The sequence below is a fragment of the Ostrinia furnacalis genome, unplaced genomic scaffold, assembly GCF_004193835.3.
Source record: "Ostrinia furnacalis isolate ACB-3 unplaced genomic scaffold, ASM419383v2 OfSCF3556, whole genome shotgun sequence".
NCBI lineage: Eukaryota > Metazoa > Arthropoda > Insecta > Lepidoptera > Crambidae > Ostrinia > Ostrinia furnacalis.
The window spans coordinates 36,592-53,517 of NW_021133795.1; the positions used below are offsets into that span (position 1 = coordinate 36,592).

The window sequence follows — 16,926 nt, forward strand, 5'->3', positions numbered from 1 at the left end:
GTTTGTCCCGGGGGAAAGTTAAACTGTTTTTCACGCGCATCGAAATTAATCAGAAGTATATCACCATACAAGTAGCTCTATATTCAACAATAGATAACTACAACGCAAAAGGCAGAACTACCATAAACTTCGTGATTTACGAATACCCTACAAATGCATCTATTTAAATAGTTTGGTTCCCTAAGAAGGGTCGCAATAATGATAGTTTGTCACGGATATCTGCGTCATGCTCGTATATTCATAGTCCTTGGTACGAAATACTTTGGCGTAACATTTTAGTGGTGTCTTTCCTTTCAATTAATAGGCTAAAATTTTAGAAATTCTGAGTCTTTCAGTACCGTAGTAGTAGGTACTAGCTGAAATTTTCAATTTTAATGAAGGTAATTTGATCTTCAATGAAGAAGCACGGCCCAAGCTAGCTACAGAAGACTTGCAGTGGAGCGAGAGGTGGGAATAGTTTCATATGCAATTTCTATTTCGTTTCAGCCAAATGACGTCCTGGACAAAGGATTTCCACAAAGAGCGGTCCTGCGCTGCACGCATCCAGCCAGGTATTTCGACCTTCACCAAATCGTCATCCATCGCCATCTCTATAGGCAAACTTTTCTATTTGGGTAAAGTGCCGAATGGGAGCGGGAGCAGCGTGGGACGTCCACCCACAAACTAGACCGACGACCTCATAAAGGTAGCAGGAAGGTGCTGGATGCAGGCTGCTACCAACTGGTCATTAAGGAAATCATAGAGGGAGGCCTATGTTCAGCAGTGGACGTCCTATGGCTGAAATTATGATGATAGTGCCGGACTTAGAAACGGTTTTCTCTTAAAACTTTACCATGGCCCACTTGCGCTGATTATGAGATTCTAGGTCAAACAGATTAGCGATTACTAAGTGTTTAACGCATTACAAACAATTGTGTCCCTAATACGGACGACTGTTGCAGTTATTTACAAAAGTAAGGTTGGTTCGGCTGTTTGGTATAGTGGTTCGTAACGTAGGTACTATGCCAGAGGCCCAGAGGTCGCGGGTTCGATGCTCGCACATATTCAAATAGTTTATTCAGTACATAGGCTCTTTTCAGGGCACTTATACAGTACAAACATTTGTGTGCATGGACATACATGTTTCTATTGGTCTGGTATTTGGTATAAAATGTATATTATACTTCTGTTTACTTTGATTCTAGTACCCGTAGTACAATCAACTTGTGTTATCAACTTTTTGGCCACTTTGGCTGTCACGAACTATATTTGACGCTGACTATACGTACAAGCTATGCTTAGTTTGGGACTAGATGGCGCAGTGTGAAATGCCCAAGGATTATTTATGTAATACATGACTGTATGAAAAATCATCAATGATAGCTTGTGTCCAAAATAAACAAAAGCGACTCATGCACTATTAAGTGCAGTCTGCCAAGTAAAAAATATGCGCAATTATCTTTTAGAGACTACCTGGTTGTCCAAATATTTATAAGAGATGACATCCACCTATTGGTCTGAGTCATCAGAGTCTATTTTGGTTTGTCCATCCTCATCGAATGGGAGCAGTGGGCCATGACATTCGTCTAGTCTGTGCAAATGGAAAATGGTAAGTTTTTAATACAGTATGATATGACTTTTTTTTCGTCAGGAAAAGCATGAAATTGCATACCCACTGGCCCGGGGAACCAGTGGGTTATGTGAGGCTCTCCCTGCCAGATGGGCAGGGCCTACTCACTAAAACCTGACGGTGTCCTCCCAAAGTCTTTGGGACGGAGCTGCGAGTTATTGTCCGAGCTAGACGGCCTAGACATTCTTTCGCGGCTCCGCCCCAGACTGTGGCTCGCTCTGTTGGTCTGAGCAAGCGACGACTGGCTTCAGGGGAGTAGTACCTCCCCTGTTCTTCGCTAAACATATGATATGACTACTCCCACTCCTCGTTAGAAACGGTCGTTCGTTTCAGCCAAATGACGTCCACTGCTGGACAAAGGCCTCCCCCAAGGATTTCCGCGACCTTCAGAAAAGTTCTCGAGTGGCGACCACGGGCGGGAAGACGTAGTGTGGCAGGCCCCCCACTAGGTGGATCGACGATCTGGTAAAGGTCCTAAGAGGCGACTAAGCAACAAATACCCGTCTGGCCAGTGTGGGGAGTGCAGGGCAGATCCTCCATTAGCTCCAGGTAAATTAAAAGAAAAACAGAGCCCGCAGAATTGCTATAATCAGGTGGAAATATGCGGGGCACATAGCTCATAGAGCTGATGGCCGCTGGGGCAGAAAAGTTCTCGAGTGACGGCAGGCCCGCCACTAGGCGGACCGAAGATTTTGTGAAGATCGCGGGTAGTACCTGGATACTATAGCAGCGCAGAGCAGGACCTATTTTTTATGAAAATCCTTGAGGAAACCTTTGTGGAGGTCGTCATTTGGCTGAAACGACGAAATTGAGGGTCATGCTACCGCAGTGGAGGTCATAGTTATAAGTTCTGGGTTCAATTCCCCAGTGGGTCAACCTACCCATAATACCAAATCACTTTATGTTCCCAGTTTGGTTAGTGGGACATTTCCATTCAGGCTGGCCCAACCGGTTTTTCCGAAAAACAGAACAGTCTGTATATTTTCTATGTTTCAGAAGACACGTGACGAAGCATCGTTGGATATAAGTCTATACCTAGCCTGAACTCTGAAGCCTTAGTAGAAAACTATTATTGCCTAAGCTAGCTGTAGGCTTCCCTTATAGTACATGTAAAACACTACATACGTATCGTATCTGTTTAGTTTCTACCAAGATGTCTTAAGTAGTACTTTCAAAAAAATTGTACCAATATGATTCAAATCCAGTTAAAATTTAAAAAAAAATTAAGAAATACAGGGTCATATTAGTAAACAATCCTCAAAACTAGATTCCGTTTCAAGATTGTGATTGATTGAGTAGAGACCAATCTCAAAATTGAAAAAGTTCGTACTTGAGCAATGCTTAAAAATACGATCCTTATGCCCGTTTTCATTATCAATCCCAAATTTTTAAGTGACCGCTATGAAAACAAAATTCCTGTATTATGAGTTACCATAGGGGTCACTTAAAAATTAGGGATTGATGGTGAAAACGGGCACTAGGCATTCTTAATACTGTACACGATTTGTGTGTGAAATACTAAAATATCTACGATGATCAAACTATGAATGAACACATTGATGATTTATTGTAGTCACTTCAATAATTTTGATTATGTATTATGAAGAACTAAACGTAATTTTGACAGGTACAGTCAACCTCAATAATCACATTTACTGTCAAAGTGCTCCAAAACACACGCTCTATTCTATGGAACAATATTTTGAACCACTTTCACTGCAAACATATTTTTGTAGTCGACTGTACAACTGTACGCTGTCTCTGTCTAACCAATAAGATGGACAGAGACGGCATGACGAGCTGTCAAAATGTCTAAAGGTCGAAATGACGTTTAAAACACATCAAACTCAAGAAAACAAGTTAGTTTTTTACCTTTTAATTTCGCAGACATCCAAATCATGATAAAAAATACCTATAATGGGTGCTCAGACGTTAAGATCTTTAGAAAGAAAATAAAGTTTAAAAAAATAATCGAAAACATTGGCATATCTTCAAAACAAAAGAAACGGACTATAAACAAGTAGAAACAACTACAGCTGATTGCTAAAAGTTCAATGACTTCGAATTTGCAACAGGTCATTGACCTTATGACATTTACAAAATAATGAGAGAAAAAAATCTTGAAAAAGTACGATGCAGTTACTAACATCTTCAATGTAGGTTTTGAATCGTAATATTAACGAAATAAAGTTAAAATGTGAATGTATTTTCTTTATTGTTCTACTATGTCACTGTTCAACAGCAAGTCTGCCTATCCAAATCTTTCAATTACTTAAACCTTACTCTTCACACACAAAGTTCACAATCTTTTGAAGAAGTCTCTACGATATTCACCGAATTGCTTCAAGAACTAGACATTAACCAGGGTCTCATAATCTTTGAAGTAAGTCAGCTTACTTTTAAGAGTCACAAATTTGGTCTACGCCAAAGATCTTTACGTCGTACACCCTTAGTAATAAAGTTCATAATTACCTCAGCAATAGTAGCGGCTGTGGAGTTCCTTGCCCGCCTGGCGGTCTTGGGATCGGCAGCTGGAGGCCTCCCGATGTCATTCGAAATGGACTTAGACCTCGATATCTCTCCATAACTGTTCTGATTCTGTTGCTGCTGCTGTTGCTGTTCCTTGATCCTCTGAGTTAAGGGCACGTAGTTCGCTGGAGAGTACTTGTTGTAGAAGTCCGCTTGCGACATCGCTAGCGCAGCAGAACTGATTACGCTTCGCTTGTTTCTGGAAGGTTCGCTCGGCTTCCCGCTTTCGCTTCTGGTCGTCGAAATATCGCGGGATCTAGATTCTGAACGCTCGGAGCGATATCGACTTGATATACCACTGTCTGAATCCGTCACACTGGGAGCACGGGAGTTCCTGGAATATTCCACGAGGGAAGTCTTCCTTTCTCTTTTGCCGTCGACATCTGAGTATCTCGATCTGAACTCCGAAGTCTTATCACCGTATGTGCTCCGCAAAGTTGATGACACGTAAGAACCACTGCTCGTTCTGAAGTATGGCTTCTCTAAACTCGATGAGGACGTAAACGTTAGTCGATGGGACCCAGACAAGCTGGACGAGGTAGAAGTGAACCGGGAAGGCGAGACGACAGGCATTTTGGCTATTTCTATACACTTACACCTTAAACCTATGTGTATATCACATAGTTTGCCTTAGCTCTAGCTATAATAGGTAGCGGTTATGGACGGCGGCTGGTTTCTATGCATTTTCCCCTCGGTGGAAACAGTTCTGGAACAAAAGAGTTATGATATAGACCGTATGCTGTTGGAATAGTGCGTATTTTAGGTCAAGCAGATAAATTGCGGACATAAATGTCAGTTAGGATCAGTGATATATGCACCTCATGTCTACGACATTCGGACGTTAATTGCTTGATGCTCATCTAATGCGCTGATCAATTCTTTCTATTTTGTGCACTATAGTAATTCTTTAAGGCGTAAATTAATACTTGACGACATATTTATTGCTGTGCCTATTCTGTGCTTTTACATTTACCTATAAGATCTTTTGTTAATTGTATTTGAGGTAATAAATAAAAATCTGATAGAGATGGGTGACTTTTTTGGATCCTGAAGGACTGGCAGGAAAATCTCTAATGGGACATGTGAGTGCGGTTAAAATGGCCTGGCCTCAACTAAAGTTTTTGAATACTTAGACGAATTTTATGGCAGTTTTAAACATAAATATTTATTTAAATTCTTCATCATCAATCATCCGAAAGGTCATACGCGGTTCAAAGTGTGTCTGCCAGTAAGAGGAAAGGCGCAAAAAAAAACTATGGGTTGAATCGCATAAAGGGGAAAAACCAAAAATTTTACACTTATTTTGCAAACATTTATTGATTTCTAATGAATCAGAACTGTCGATTTTACAACTGTAGTAGGTAAATACGCACAACAGGAAATTTCCTAGAGCCAATAATCGCGATGAATTTGCCCGTAGCCAGACGTTCCGCTTAAAAATATTAATATTAACATATTGAACGTATGAACCACCGTTAACATAAGCTGTGCACACAAAAATTAACACTATGTATGTGGAATTACGCACGCGGGCAAGGTCGTTCGCTACGTAATGGAATTACGTACATTAAAAAGACCTTTCAGGGACCAAAAGTCAAAGAACTGGCAGATGAGAAAAAATATGTTCAGGTCTTCTTTTTTTTAGTTTCTTAATTTTTTGCTTTCAAAGCTGTATTAATTCTTGACTTAAGTACGTAATATGTAGGTATTATGAAATTATTATTTGTAATTTTAATCAATGCCAATATAATAAATGTTTCTCCGATATTTAGAATAGGATGTTAAAAACAGGGCATCGATTTTAATAATGCTAATGCTAATGATCACAGCTCTCAATGCAAGGGCTTAAATATTTATTATCCCTTAAACTGCGGAATATAAAAACTGTCAATCTGAGGCAACATAATATGTCTGGCTACGCAGTCGACGGTTTATTGTGCTTCATAATGTCTAAAATTTAAAAAATTGACACAAACATAGTGATGGCTAACAAATATAAACGCCATAATATTATTCTACTAAAGAATATTATTTCTTTTTTTTTTCTTTTTTTATTCTAAAGACGAATTTAACGATAGAGTAAATGTGATTTAAAATACTATTTTTTTGTTAAAATACATTTTCTATGGCTACTTTTGCTTTTGTATTGTCATGTAAACGTAATTTTAAGTAAAATAAAAAGACATACATATTTGAAAACCTTTGATATGTCCCGCTTCTGACGGAAGAATCTCGCTATTTTCACTCAAAAAGTACCAAAGTCCCGACTTGGCGAAAAATAAAACTGGCAACGCTGTTAAGTAGGTAGGTACTAAGAATGCATGGATGTTTGTTATTATTTTGTTTGTAAAACTACAGAACAACTTTTAGTCAAATTTTAGTCATTTACCATACACAGCACAACTAAATACCTTGATTTATTTAATAAAATAAATAAATGAACATATTGAAAGGGATTTTTTAAGTCGAACAAAAGTTGGAGCAAGACTAAGGAATAAATATTATACATCACGTTTCAAGAATACTTAATTTTAATGTTTACTAATACAGAATGTATACAACGTGTCCCAAAATTCAAGGATAAGCCGGCGCCGTAGGGTGGACCTAGTCATGACTGCTTTAGGAAAAATAANTTAACTCACATTTTAGTTAATTAACTTTAATTAATTCTTAGGAATTCTGAGCACTGACCTACTTTTTTTGCACACTGAGAACCAGCATTTGAAAATTTAATGAGCAATAATTAGGCTTTATGATTCAAAGAACCTTGACCTAAAGAAAAAAAAATCACTTTTTAGGTTATGTTTTGATTTTTTTTTGGCAAAATTTTGGAGGCTTTCACTAATTGGTTTTCAGGTATGTTGATTTGTTAAAAAATTCACTGATAATCGTTAAGTTTACGTTTGTAATGTGTAAAAATTGAACCAATTGGATTTTTTGGACAAAATGTTTCTAATAAGCTGTCTGACAGGCATGCCCTGGTACGACAGATGGAGTCAAGGTCACACATTCTGCAGAAGAATCCAATTGAATTCTTTGTCCATTCTTTTTGCACGATAAAAAATGTTGAAATTGAAAAACTCACGATTCTTTTCGCACTTTTTCACGCGAGTTAGACCCGAATTTAACACCGTAACATGATACTGCTGAAAAAATTGATTTCAGCTTCAAGGCCAATTTGTTTGGGGCACAATACCGCGCAGTAATCACTTTCTCGCACTCACCAGGCCTGACTCTCGCAAAATCATCAAATACAGCCGAAAATACTCACGGTTTATTTTTAGTTACATGATAGATACGAACGTAAAGTTATAATGAGCACTAATTTAATTTTTACAATCACGTGGGCCACGACGTGTTTTATTAAATCGATCGTTTATGCAGCTGAAATACTCACAAATATTTAAAAACTGGTAACCAAGATTATTCGACAGCTAAATATCACAATAGTAGAACATGGATCAAAAGTCGTAGTTGTAACTTAAATATCACTCGCGAAGGACACTGCTTATACACTTTAAAAGGCTTGAACTTATTAAAACGGTTCGTTTTGCGTTTGGAAAATTATTTGTTCGACTGTGTAGATTGTAACTTTAGAAGTTCGGGTCTCCATAGCTCCATTGCAGTGACGTCACGCATTTTGTTGGCAATCCTATTTTTATGCCACTTCCTACTCAAACGATAAAATGTCTTACTAACTGGAATTCTATAAAGAATGTAACCCTTCCTGCGTTGGATTAAAGTTGATATTCGAAATTCTCAAAGGAACCCTAAATCTGTGATTGGATTTTTGTACGCGATGTTGCTGTAAGAAAAAAACATGGCGAACCTTTTCAGACAGATGTCATCGGTCAGCTGTTATTTATTCATGACTGGAAATGATATTTATTTGACGAAGAGTACTTGAATTATTTGTGTTTATCACACGTTTTTATCTTAATTGTTATCATAAAATGAAAAACAATAAATTACTTTAAAATATATTTGTAATATTACTCTGTGGTTACATACGTAGTTTTACTACTCGCCGCTAGATGTCAGTGTGCTGCTAATTTTAGTATGTCTATTCCCCAATAGATGTCGCTAAGCGTAGGTAGAGTATGAAAACGAATTTTCCAGCGCTCTACCAACATAGAGAAATAAGAAAGTGGGACTTTTAAGCAATTTATTACTAAGTAACTTTAATTTCAAGTTTGCAGTACCTTAGTACCTTCTGTCATTTCTTCTTTTAATAATTTTAAGTTGTATCTAAAGCTCTACATTTATTTTGTGCAGCCAAGATATTTACCTTTTTGAGATTTGGTAGCAGACATATGTTTTGGGATAATTTTCCCTACAAGTAGGTAGGTAATAGACAAAATTGCTTTCAATGTACCTTAAACGGTAGGTAGGTACCTAAAGAAAACTACAACTTATACTTTAACTACTACATTTTTGAGATAGTTTTATAGCAAATTACTGAAGTAGGTAACTTGCAATGTACTCGTACCTATTTTACAACAAAATCTTCCATCATTGTTTGGTTTGCAAAACAAAAACGTTACATTACTGTATACCTAGTGGTCACTTTAGAACCCCATATTTTTAAGGCTCTACAATGACCAAAAATCCATTTCTCTACTAATAATAATCAATCTGGTCAGGTGGGGATTCTTGGATGGCTTAAACATGGAGTGCAGGTGCGGTTTTGTTCCCCAGTCGATGAAGCACCTGATGTCGTGCCCTGAGTGCCCAAGCAACTGCACTCAGGAGGATGTGATGAGTGCTACTGACAACGCCACTCTTGTGGCGGAGTTTTGGGCTGACACTGTGTAGGTTTGTTGTCGACACGAAAAGAAGAAGATCAAGCCTGCAATAAATCTAACCAAATTAAAACTATGTAATGATTTTTCCATGAAAATTCTACCTAACAATCAATACTTTTGTGTCCAATATTCAACTTTAAAAGCCCCATAAGGCCACACAATTTTTTTCATCTCACATTTTGTCACATTTACCTCTTTCATCATCATCATTTCAGCCACAGGACGTCCACTGCTGAACATAGGCCTCCGCCAATGACTTCCACATCGCCCGGTTGGTAGCGGCCTGCATCAAGCGCCTTCCTGCTACCTTTATGAGGTCGTCGGGCCACCTTGTTGGTCGTAAAGACCAAAATGTTGATAAATATAATGTCACGAAATTTCCACACGTGTCAAGTCTTCCCCCAGCAACATAATAAAATTGAAAGCTATACTTATTACAGTGAAAGCATAGTTCTCAACCAATCACAGCAGTAAATTGGAGATGTTAACAACCCATTAACAAGGTGTTTGCTTTTGTAATATTGTAGGTTTTTCCCGTGACTTCGCTTGACGTTAAAAAAAATAATAATAATATATTTCTTATCGATTTAAATTTCGGTATTATAAGAGTTTTTGGGTCAAACTGTACAGATTTGCTTTTATTAACTGCATTTGTAACTACCAAAATAAAAAAAAACATTTTTGCGTATTGAAAAGTCCCCAGAAATCTAGTTTTTACTGTAAAGCAGCAATATTCTGTAAAAATACTTTTATTTATTTATTTCTCTTTATTATAGAAACATACAGCCTTATTTGATAGATGCTGCATGTAACATGCATCTAAAAATTAAATTTATATTTATCAATTTCTTAGATTTTGCAGAATCTAGGTAGATAAAAATGGATTTTCCCAGCCTCGGTCTATGTTACTTGTACTTGACAAACTCAAGGTGGACTAGTGACGATTATCCAATACGAAAAGAAAATTATTATTACCTAGTTTATCCAGAATAATAAATAGAAAGTAGTTGTTTAGTGTAGGTAATATCGATACTCACGATTAAAGACTACGTTAGTCTCAGATAGGGTGACCATCCGTCCGGACGTCCGGGTCCTGATCCGGACTTTCTATCCGGCTTTTTAATTTATTTACAGCTCAGACTTTTTGTTTTAGAAGATAGAGTACGGTTTAAATATCATATATATGTAGGAATGTAAAAGAAAACAAACTTTAACTTTTATTTTTTAATTTCGTTGAAACGTTCAAATAGTGAAACGTTAAAATAAACCGAATGATAGGATTGAATGAAAGGTGCGAGGCTCGCTCTCTCTCGTCCCAACTGCCATGACGTGCAGGTGTGCTCCGCTAAAGTTATTAGAAATAAACGGTGTATTTTCACGAAACTGAAAGCTGAAGTTTCTCTTGAGAACCCCAGCCCTACAACTCCTCGTCCGGGATAACGACTTTCATCAGGGCTGGATCTCTTGAGATTGTACGACGGAAATAATCGTGGAGCGTGGCGTGGACGGCGCCATTACCGGCAATCACGAGCGGCAACGTGCAGAAATTGGCAACGTAAGGCGGCAGAGCACCAACGACGACGACGGCTTATTTTACGACGCTTTTGAAGAAGACAATATTACGACGACGATGGCTGAAGAAAGAAACGAAGATTANGCGTTGAAGTTGCGCACGACGTCACAACGTGCGGCATTTTTAAGCAAGCGTTGACGTCACGGGCCTCTTCTTATGAACTTTGGGGCGCTTTATCTCTTTAAATTTTCATTAGTTTGAAAAAGTGAAAAATACGTGTAGGATATTTTTTGATAAGTTAACTGACGGACTAATTAAAACTCTTGCTTTTTGACCCAGGCAACATCCCCATTGTTTACATCTCACATTTTTTCACATTTACCTCTTTCATCATCATCATTTCAGCCACAGGACTTCCACTTATGAACATAGGCCTCCACCAATGACTTCTACATCGCCCGGTTGGTAGCGGCCTGCATCAAGCGCCTTCCTGCTACCTTTATGAGGTCGTTGGTCCACTTTGTTGGACGAAAAGACCAAAATGGTGATAAATATAATGCCATGATTTTTCCACACGTGTCAAGTCTACTCCCAGTATGTAAGTACGCAATAAAATTATAAGTTATACTTATTACAGTGAAAGCATAGTTCTCAGCCAATCACAGCAGTAAATGGGAGATTGTTAACAACCCTATAACAAGGTGTTTGCTTTAATAATATTGTAGGTTTTTCCCGTGACTTCGCTTGAAGTTAAATAAAATAATAATAATCATATTTCTTATCGATTTAAATTCCTGTATTATTAGAGTTTTTGGGTCAAAATGTTTTCTCTATTTGCTTTTCGTAACTGCAATGTAGCTCTACCAAAATTCATGAAAAATTAACATTATTGCGTATTGAAAAGTCCCCAGAAATCTAGTTTTATTAATGCTTTTACTGTAAAGCAGCAATATTGTGAAAAATACTATTAGCTTACTATTCTTAGATTTTACAGAATTAGGTGAGATAGAAATGGATTTTCCCAGCATCGGTCTATGTTACTTGTTACAAACTCAAGGTGGACTAGTTACGACTATCCAATATGAAAATAAAAATATCTAAGTAGGTACCTACCTACTTTATGCAGAATAATAAATAGAAAGTAGTTGTTTAGTGTAAGTAATATCGATGGGTCACGATTAAAGACTACGTTAGTCTCAGATAGGGTGACCATTCGTCCGGAGGTCCGGGTCCTGATCCGGACTTTCTATCCGGCTTTTTAATTTATTTAAAACTCTAACTGTTTTAGATTTTAGAGTACTGCTATAAATGTTATTGAGTAGGGCTAGATCTAATCCGAACCCTTACATGACATTGGCTTGCCATGATCTACTACGAGGGCTGCACTAAAAGTATCGGGAATGGAATATTTCCACTATTCCAGTCATATTAAAATCTATTTAATTGCAAACTCCAGGGTTTTAAAAATCGTATACCATTTATTTATTTAAAAAAAGATTCTCGGTCGTATCACAAGGTCTTGTCAAACTTGTTTAGTCGTTGAGAAAATGGAATTGACTCGAGAAAATTCAAGAGCGATGATTTATTATGACTTTTGAAGTGGTTTAACACAAAAACAGTGTGTTGACCGGATGATTTCTGCATTTGGTAATGAAGCCCCATCCAAAACCACAATTTATCGCTGGTTTCCTGAATTTCAACGTGGACGTGTCAAGCTCAGTGATGATCCCCGTCAAGGTCGTCCAAAAACTGCAGTCACCTAAGAAAACGTTGATGCTGTGCGTAAGCTGATTGAAGAAGATCGACATGTGATATACCGCGAAATTCAGGCAACTTTAGACATTGGCATGAGTCAAATACAAATAATCTTGCATGAACAATTAGGTGTAAAAAAGTTGTTTTCCCGATGGATACCGCATTCGCTCTGTGAAGAGCAAAAAGCGGCTCGCGTTACTTGGTGCGTCAGAACTCTCGGGAGATTACATGCAGGATCCTCAAATGCTGTATACAACATCGTATCAGGTGACGAATCATGGATATACGCGTACGAACCCGAAACAAAAAACCAGTCACGAGTTTGGGTGTTCGAAAATGAATTAAAGCCAACAAAAATTGTTCGTTCACGGAGTGTTGCAAAAAAAATGGTGGCCACGTTTGTCTCCAAAACCGGCCATGTTGCGACTATTCCTCTTGGGGGACAAAGAACGGTTAATGCAGATTAGTATGCTAGCATTTGTTTGCCACAGGTCGTTTCTGAACTCCGTAAAGAGAACTGCAACCGCCGCATCATCCTCCATCACGACAATGCGAGTTCTCACACCGCGCACTGAACAAAAGAGTTTTTAGAGCAAGAAAACATAGAATTATTAGTCCATCCGCCGTACAGCCCCGACCTAAGCCCTAATGATTTCTATACTTTCCCTAAAATAAAGAATAAATTGCGTGGTCAGAGATTTTAATCACCTGAAGAAGCTGTGGAAGCCTACAAAACGGCCATTTTGGAGACCCAAACTTCCGAATGCAATGGTTGCTTCAATGATTGGTTTCGTGTATGGAAAAATGTGTCAAAGTTCGCGGAGAATACTTTAAAAAGCAATAAATACATTTTTAAATAGTAATGTTGTTTCACTTCCTTGATTCCCGAAATTTTCAGTGCCGCCCTCGTATGTTAGACTGAAATTGCAAGATTGCAGACCCAAGTGTAAGAACGTTTGCAATGTAGGTAGGTCTAAAAATAATATCCCAAATATTATCGCTCCCAAAATATTTGTCTAACTAAGCTACTATTTAATAATCAAAATTTCGCATAAGCTGTTTAATTAAATTACCTGTCAAAGCTGTATTAATTTTTAAAATCACTTATTTGTAAACCGATTGTTCTTGGGCGGGCTGCGCCCTTTTGCTCAACTGGCATCCGCAGAATACCAGTGGTCGTGACGTTCTCTCTGCCGTCACGGCTTATACTGAGCAGATGCCATTTTGGTGCATGTACTTTACTGTTTGGTTTTGTTATACCTATTTGTTATTTTATTTTGTACTAGCATCGAATAAATACTTTTCTTTCTTTTCTTTCTTTCAAAACAGAGATCTACAACTCTATCTTATAGGATTTCATTTATATTTACTATCGATGCAGCGATGGTGGGATTTCGGTAAAAAAAATACATAATAGATTGAAAACGGTTTAACGGAGTCCAAGTATCAGGACTCTGTTAAACTAGATAGAAATTAAATCATTAACACTACGTTATTGTCGTGAAAATTCTCCAAACTTTTATAAGAATATCCGGTTTCCAGTCAGGACTTTCCACGTTTCCACGTATCTAATGGTGTCTCTAGTCCCAGACGAAGCAGCCTCAGCCAGCCATAGTAACAAGACATTGCTATTGTAACCACTGTCTGGCGAATTATTATTACCTATGCGCTGACAATTTCGTCCGTTCCTAAAGGTCCCAACGTCTGGCCAGCGTGGGGAGTGTAGGACAAATCCTCTTGCCTCTGGTCAATTAGAGGGTCGTGTTCCTGCACTGGAGACTAAATAACTGATGATGATGATGTCCAAAAGGTGACTGAGTCTTTTTCGCCACTTCTTCTCAGCACCAGTTTATGTTGTCCCGAAGTGGTGGTAGGTCAAACTATATTTTTTATTTTTTTTTATTTGGCTTACAAAACTGGGTACAATCAAATATCATGCAAAAGTAAGTAATGAGTGTAAAATCAATTCATACTGATTTACCCTACTCGATGTAAGCACAGCATGCATATAAAAATAATTAATTAAACCAAACCACCTTAAATTAAGAATATTACACAGATAAACCAGATCTTACATTTACACAGAACCAAACAAAATTTGGACTAATTTTAGACTATTTTAAATCATGAATAGCCGTATTGATACGGCGCTTGGCGGATATTTGGGACGTGTAGTGCTCTGAAAAGGTCCTAAGTAGTAAATAAATATTTTGATTTTAAAATGACGTTCACCGCTGAACCAAGCATTCCACTAAGGATTTCCACAATGACTGGTCCTGTACAGCCCTTACCTACCTTCACCATATCGTCTATCCATTAATGGGAGGCCTTCCTACACTACAATTTACAATTCTATTCTATGCTGTCAATTTACTAAATTATAATAGGAATACCTACGTGGAGTACCTAACATAATATCTTTTAAAACTATGTTGAATCGCTTTTTATTTGGAAGAAGAGAAAGAAACATTTTTATTTATTTAATTTGGCCTTTTTTTAAAGCATAAGATATGAATTTACATATTATTATCCCTTATTTGGGGAACTATAAAAGATACATTTTCTTTTTCCAGATCCAAGGTGTGATCTTGGTCTTTCTTCACACACTTTGGTCACATTTCATCAAATTGGCTCCAGCGGGTACAATCAGACTGACAGAAGCGAGTAGGTACTTTCACATTATAAGAAATTTTAGAACTGGTGTATTTAGATAGATAGATAAAATTCTATAGAGCGGTATACGGTTTCATTTCGTTAGTTCTTCTTAGCTAAATGACGTCCACTCTGGACAAAGGCCTCCTCCGAAGATTTCCACAAAGACTTGTCCTGCCCGCATCCAGATGCTTTCCACGACCTTCACCAGATCGTTGGTCCACCTAGTGGAAGATCTGACCCACGGTATACCATGAATTGTTATGGGAAGTGCAGGGTATTTTTATAACAGGATCCTTCAGTTATGGCTCATGATTATTAACAACATAATTTGGGAATTGGGATGAATGTGGAAACGGTACTATTCCCACCTCTCGTTCCCACCGCTGCAACGCCTGCAACTCCTGTGTAGCCAGGATCTACAGCTTGACCGCCAATAAAACCCAACCAGTGAAGGTCAAGTTTGTCCCGGGGGAAAGCTAAGCTGTCATTAACGTGGAAAGCAAGAATTAAGATAAATATTTAGAAAATTAATTTGCCTATTTCATACCTTGGCCAATCTAAGGTCTGTCACCTTTTTACACTGCCAATTTGTGCCAATTCAAAAACAAGTCTCAACTTGACTCTACCGCGAACAAGTTGGTGCTTGTTTAGATTGTTTTGGGGCCCAATGACATAGAGCTCGGTTAAATTGCTGACGTGATTATTTCATCATCAGCAGGTCATTCAGTCTCCACTGCACGAGCGCGACCCTTTAATTTACCAGAGGCAATTTTTTTTTATCCACAACGAGGAAGCTCTTGGCCTGTATCTCACCTGATGGTAAGTGATGAACAGGCAAGGTGGAAGCGAGCTCCACCCGGAATCCTCAACCACGGAGGAACTGGCTATCTTACCTCTAACTGCCGGAACACAACAATGATGTTAACATTGTGGTTATGGCGACAGACTTAGGTGAGATGGTGGTAGCTAGCCAGGCGGACTTAGAACAAGCCCTACCACCAACCAAACCGAACAGAAAAATCTGCCCCCACTGGGAATCGAACCCGGGACCTCTGCGTCTGAAGCAGGTGGTCCTACCACTAGACCACAGAGGCGGTTAAAATGGATTGTATGAACTTTATTGACCAACGACCTTATAAAGGTATCAGGAAGGCGCTGGATGTAGGCCGCTAATCACCGGTCATCATGGAAGTCATTGGGGGAGGCCTATGTTCAGCAGTGGACGTCTTGTGTCTGAAGTGATGATGATGATGATGAAACTTTATTGGTAACTAGGAAATAAGTAATAGTTGATATAATTTAGTATGTTGTACGTATTATTAACACATAAGTAGGTACATAATAGGTAGTGCAACTCTGTGATGCAATTGCATTGCATTATATTGTATTTTAGTCCAGTCCGGAAGAATTGATAAGACAGGTAAGTGAATACAAATATAAGTTTTTTTTACAGAAATCAAAACTAGGTAACATCAGATTTATCGTTTAAATTGTAACCTATTTTAGGATTCGATTTTCATATAAAATTGTCAAAAGATACTTTTTGTTTCAATCACTATAAATTGCTATATAATGGGAATGGGATTATTTACACATAAATATCTATCTATCAAGTAACTATTGTATATTTATTGCTGAAGATGTTTTTAGAATTGACTTAAGTACTGAAAACGAATATAAGGTTATTTTTTAAATTCCTTTCATTCCATTCACATAAATTATTAAAAGTATGCGACGAACAATTCTTGAGGAATGTGACCACATAAATATTATATTTTATTTATAAAACATACAGTTAAAAGTAACAAGACATACAATCAAAGTTCTGAAAAACGACGACTCTACCAAAAAGAACTAGGTACCTACTATGAAGTAGATTATTGAATGAATAAACATGAAGTAAATTTTATTTTACACATCTTATTCGATCACTATTTAATGACTAGGAATTAATTAAATCTATTTCCCCTCAAATCACACGGGGTAAAATCTTTCAAAATAATTTCACAAACTGAACAATCTAGAGACAGCAGTTTTACTAATTTTAAAGTAGATTTGTG

The 16,926-nt window shown here is 37.8% G+C and overlaps 1 protein-coding gene across 1 annotated transcript in view; it reads right to left on the reverse strand.

Moving 5' to 3' along the window:
* The window catches only part of LOC114358001 (uncharacterized), a gene marked incomplete at its 3' end in the record, with an annotated part of 42,353 nt that extends 34,552 nt beyond the window's left edge, over positions 1-7,801 (reverse strand). Inside the window, exons 1-2 of the mRNA XM_028311851.1 lie at positions 7,536-7,801; positions 4,082-4,844 (exon numbers count right to left, since the gene is read on the reverse strand). Coding sequence (XP_028167652.1) covers positions 4,082-4,711 — 630 coding nt within the window. The remainder of the gene's footprint in view (positions 1-4,081; positions 4,845-7,535) is intronic.
* Positions 7,802-16,926: the final 9,125 nt, after the last annotated feature.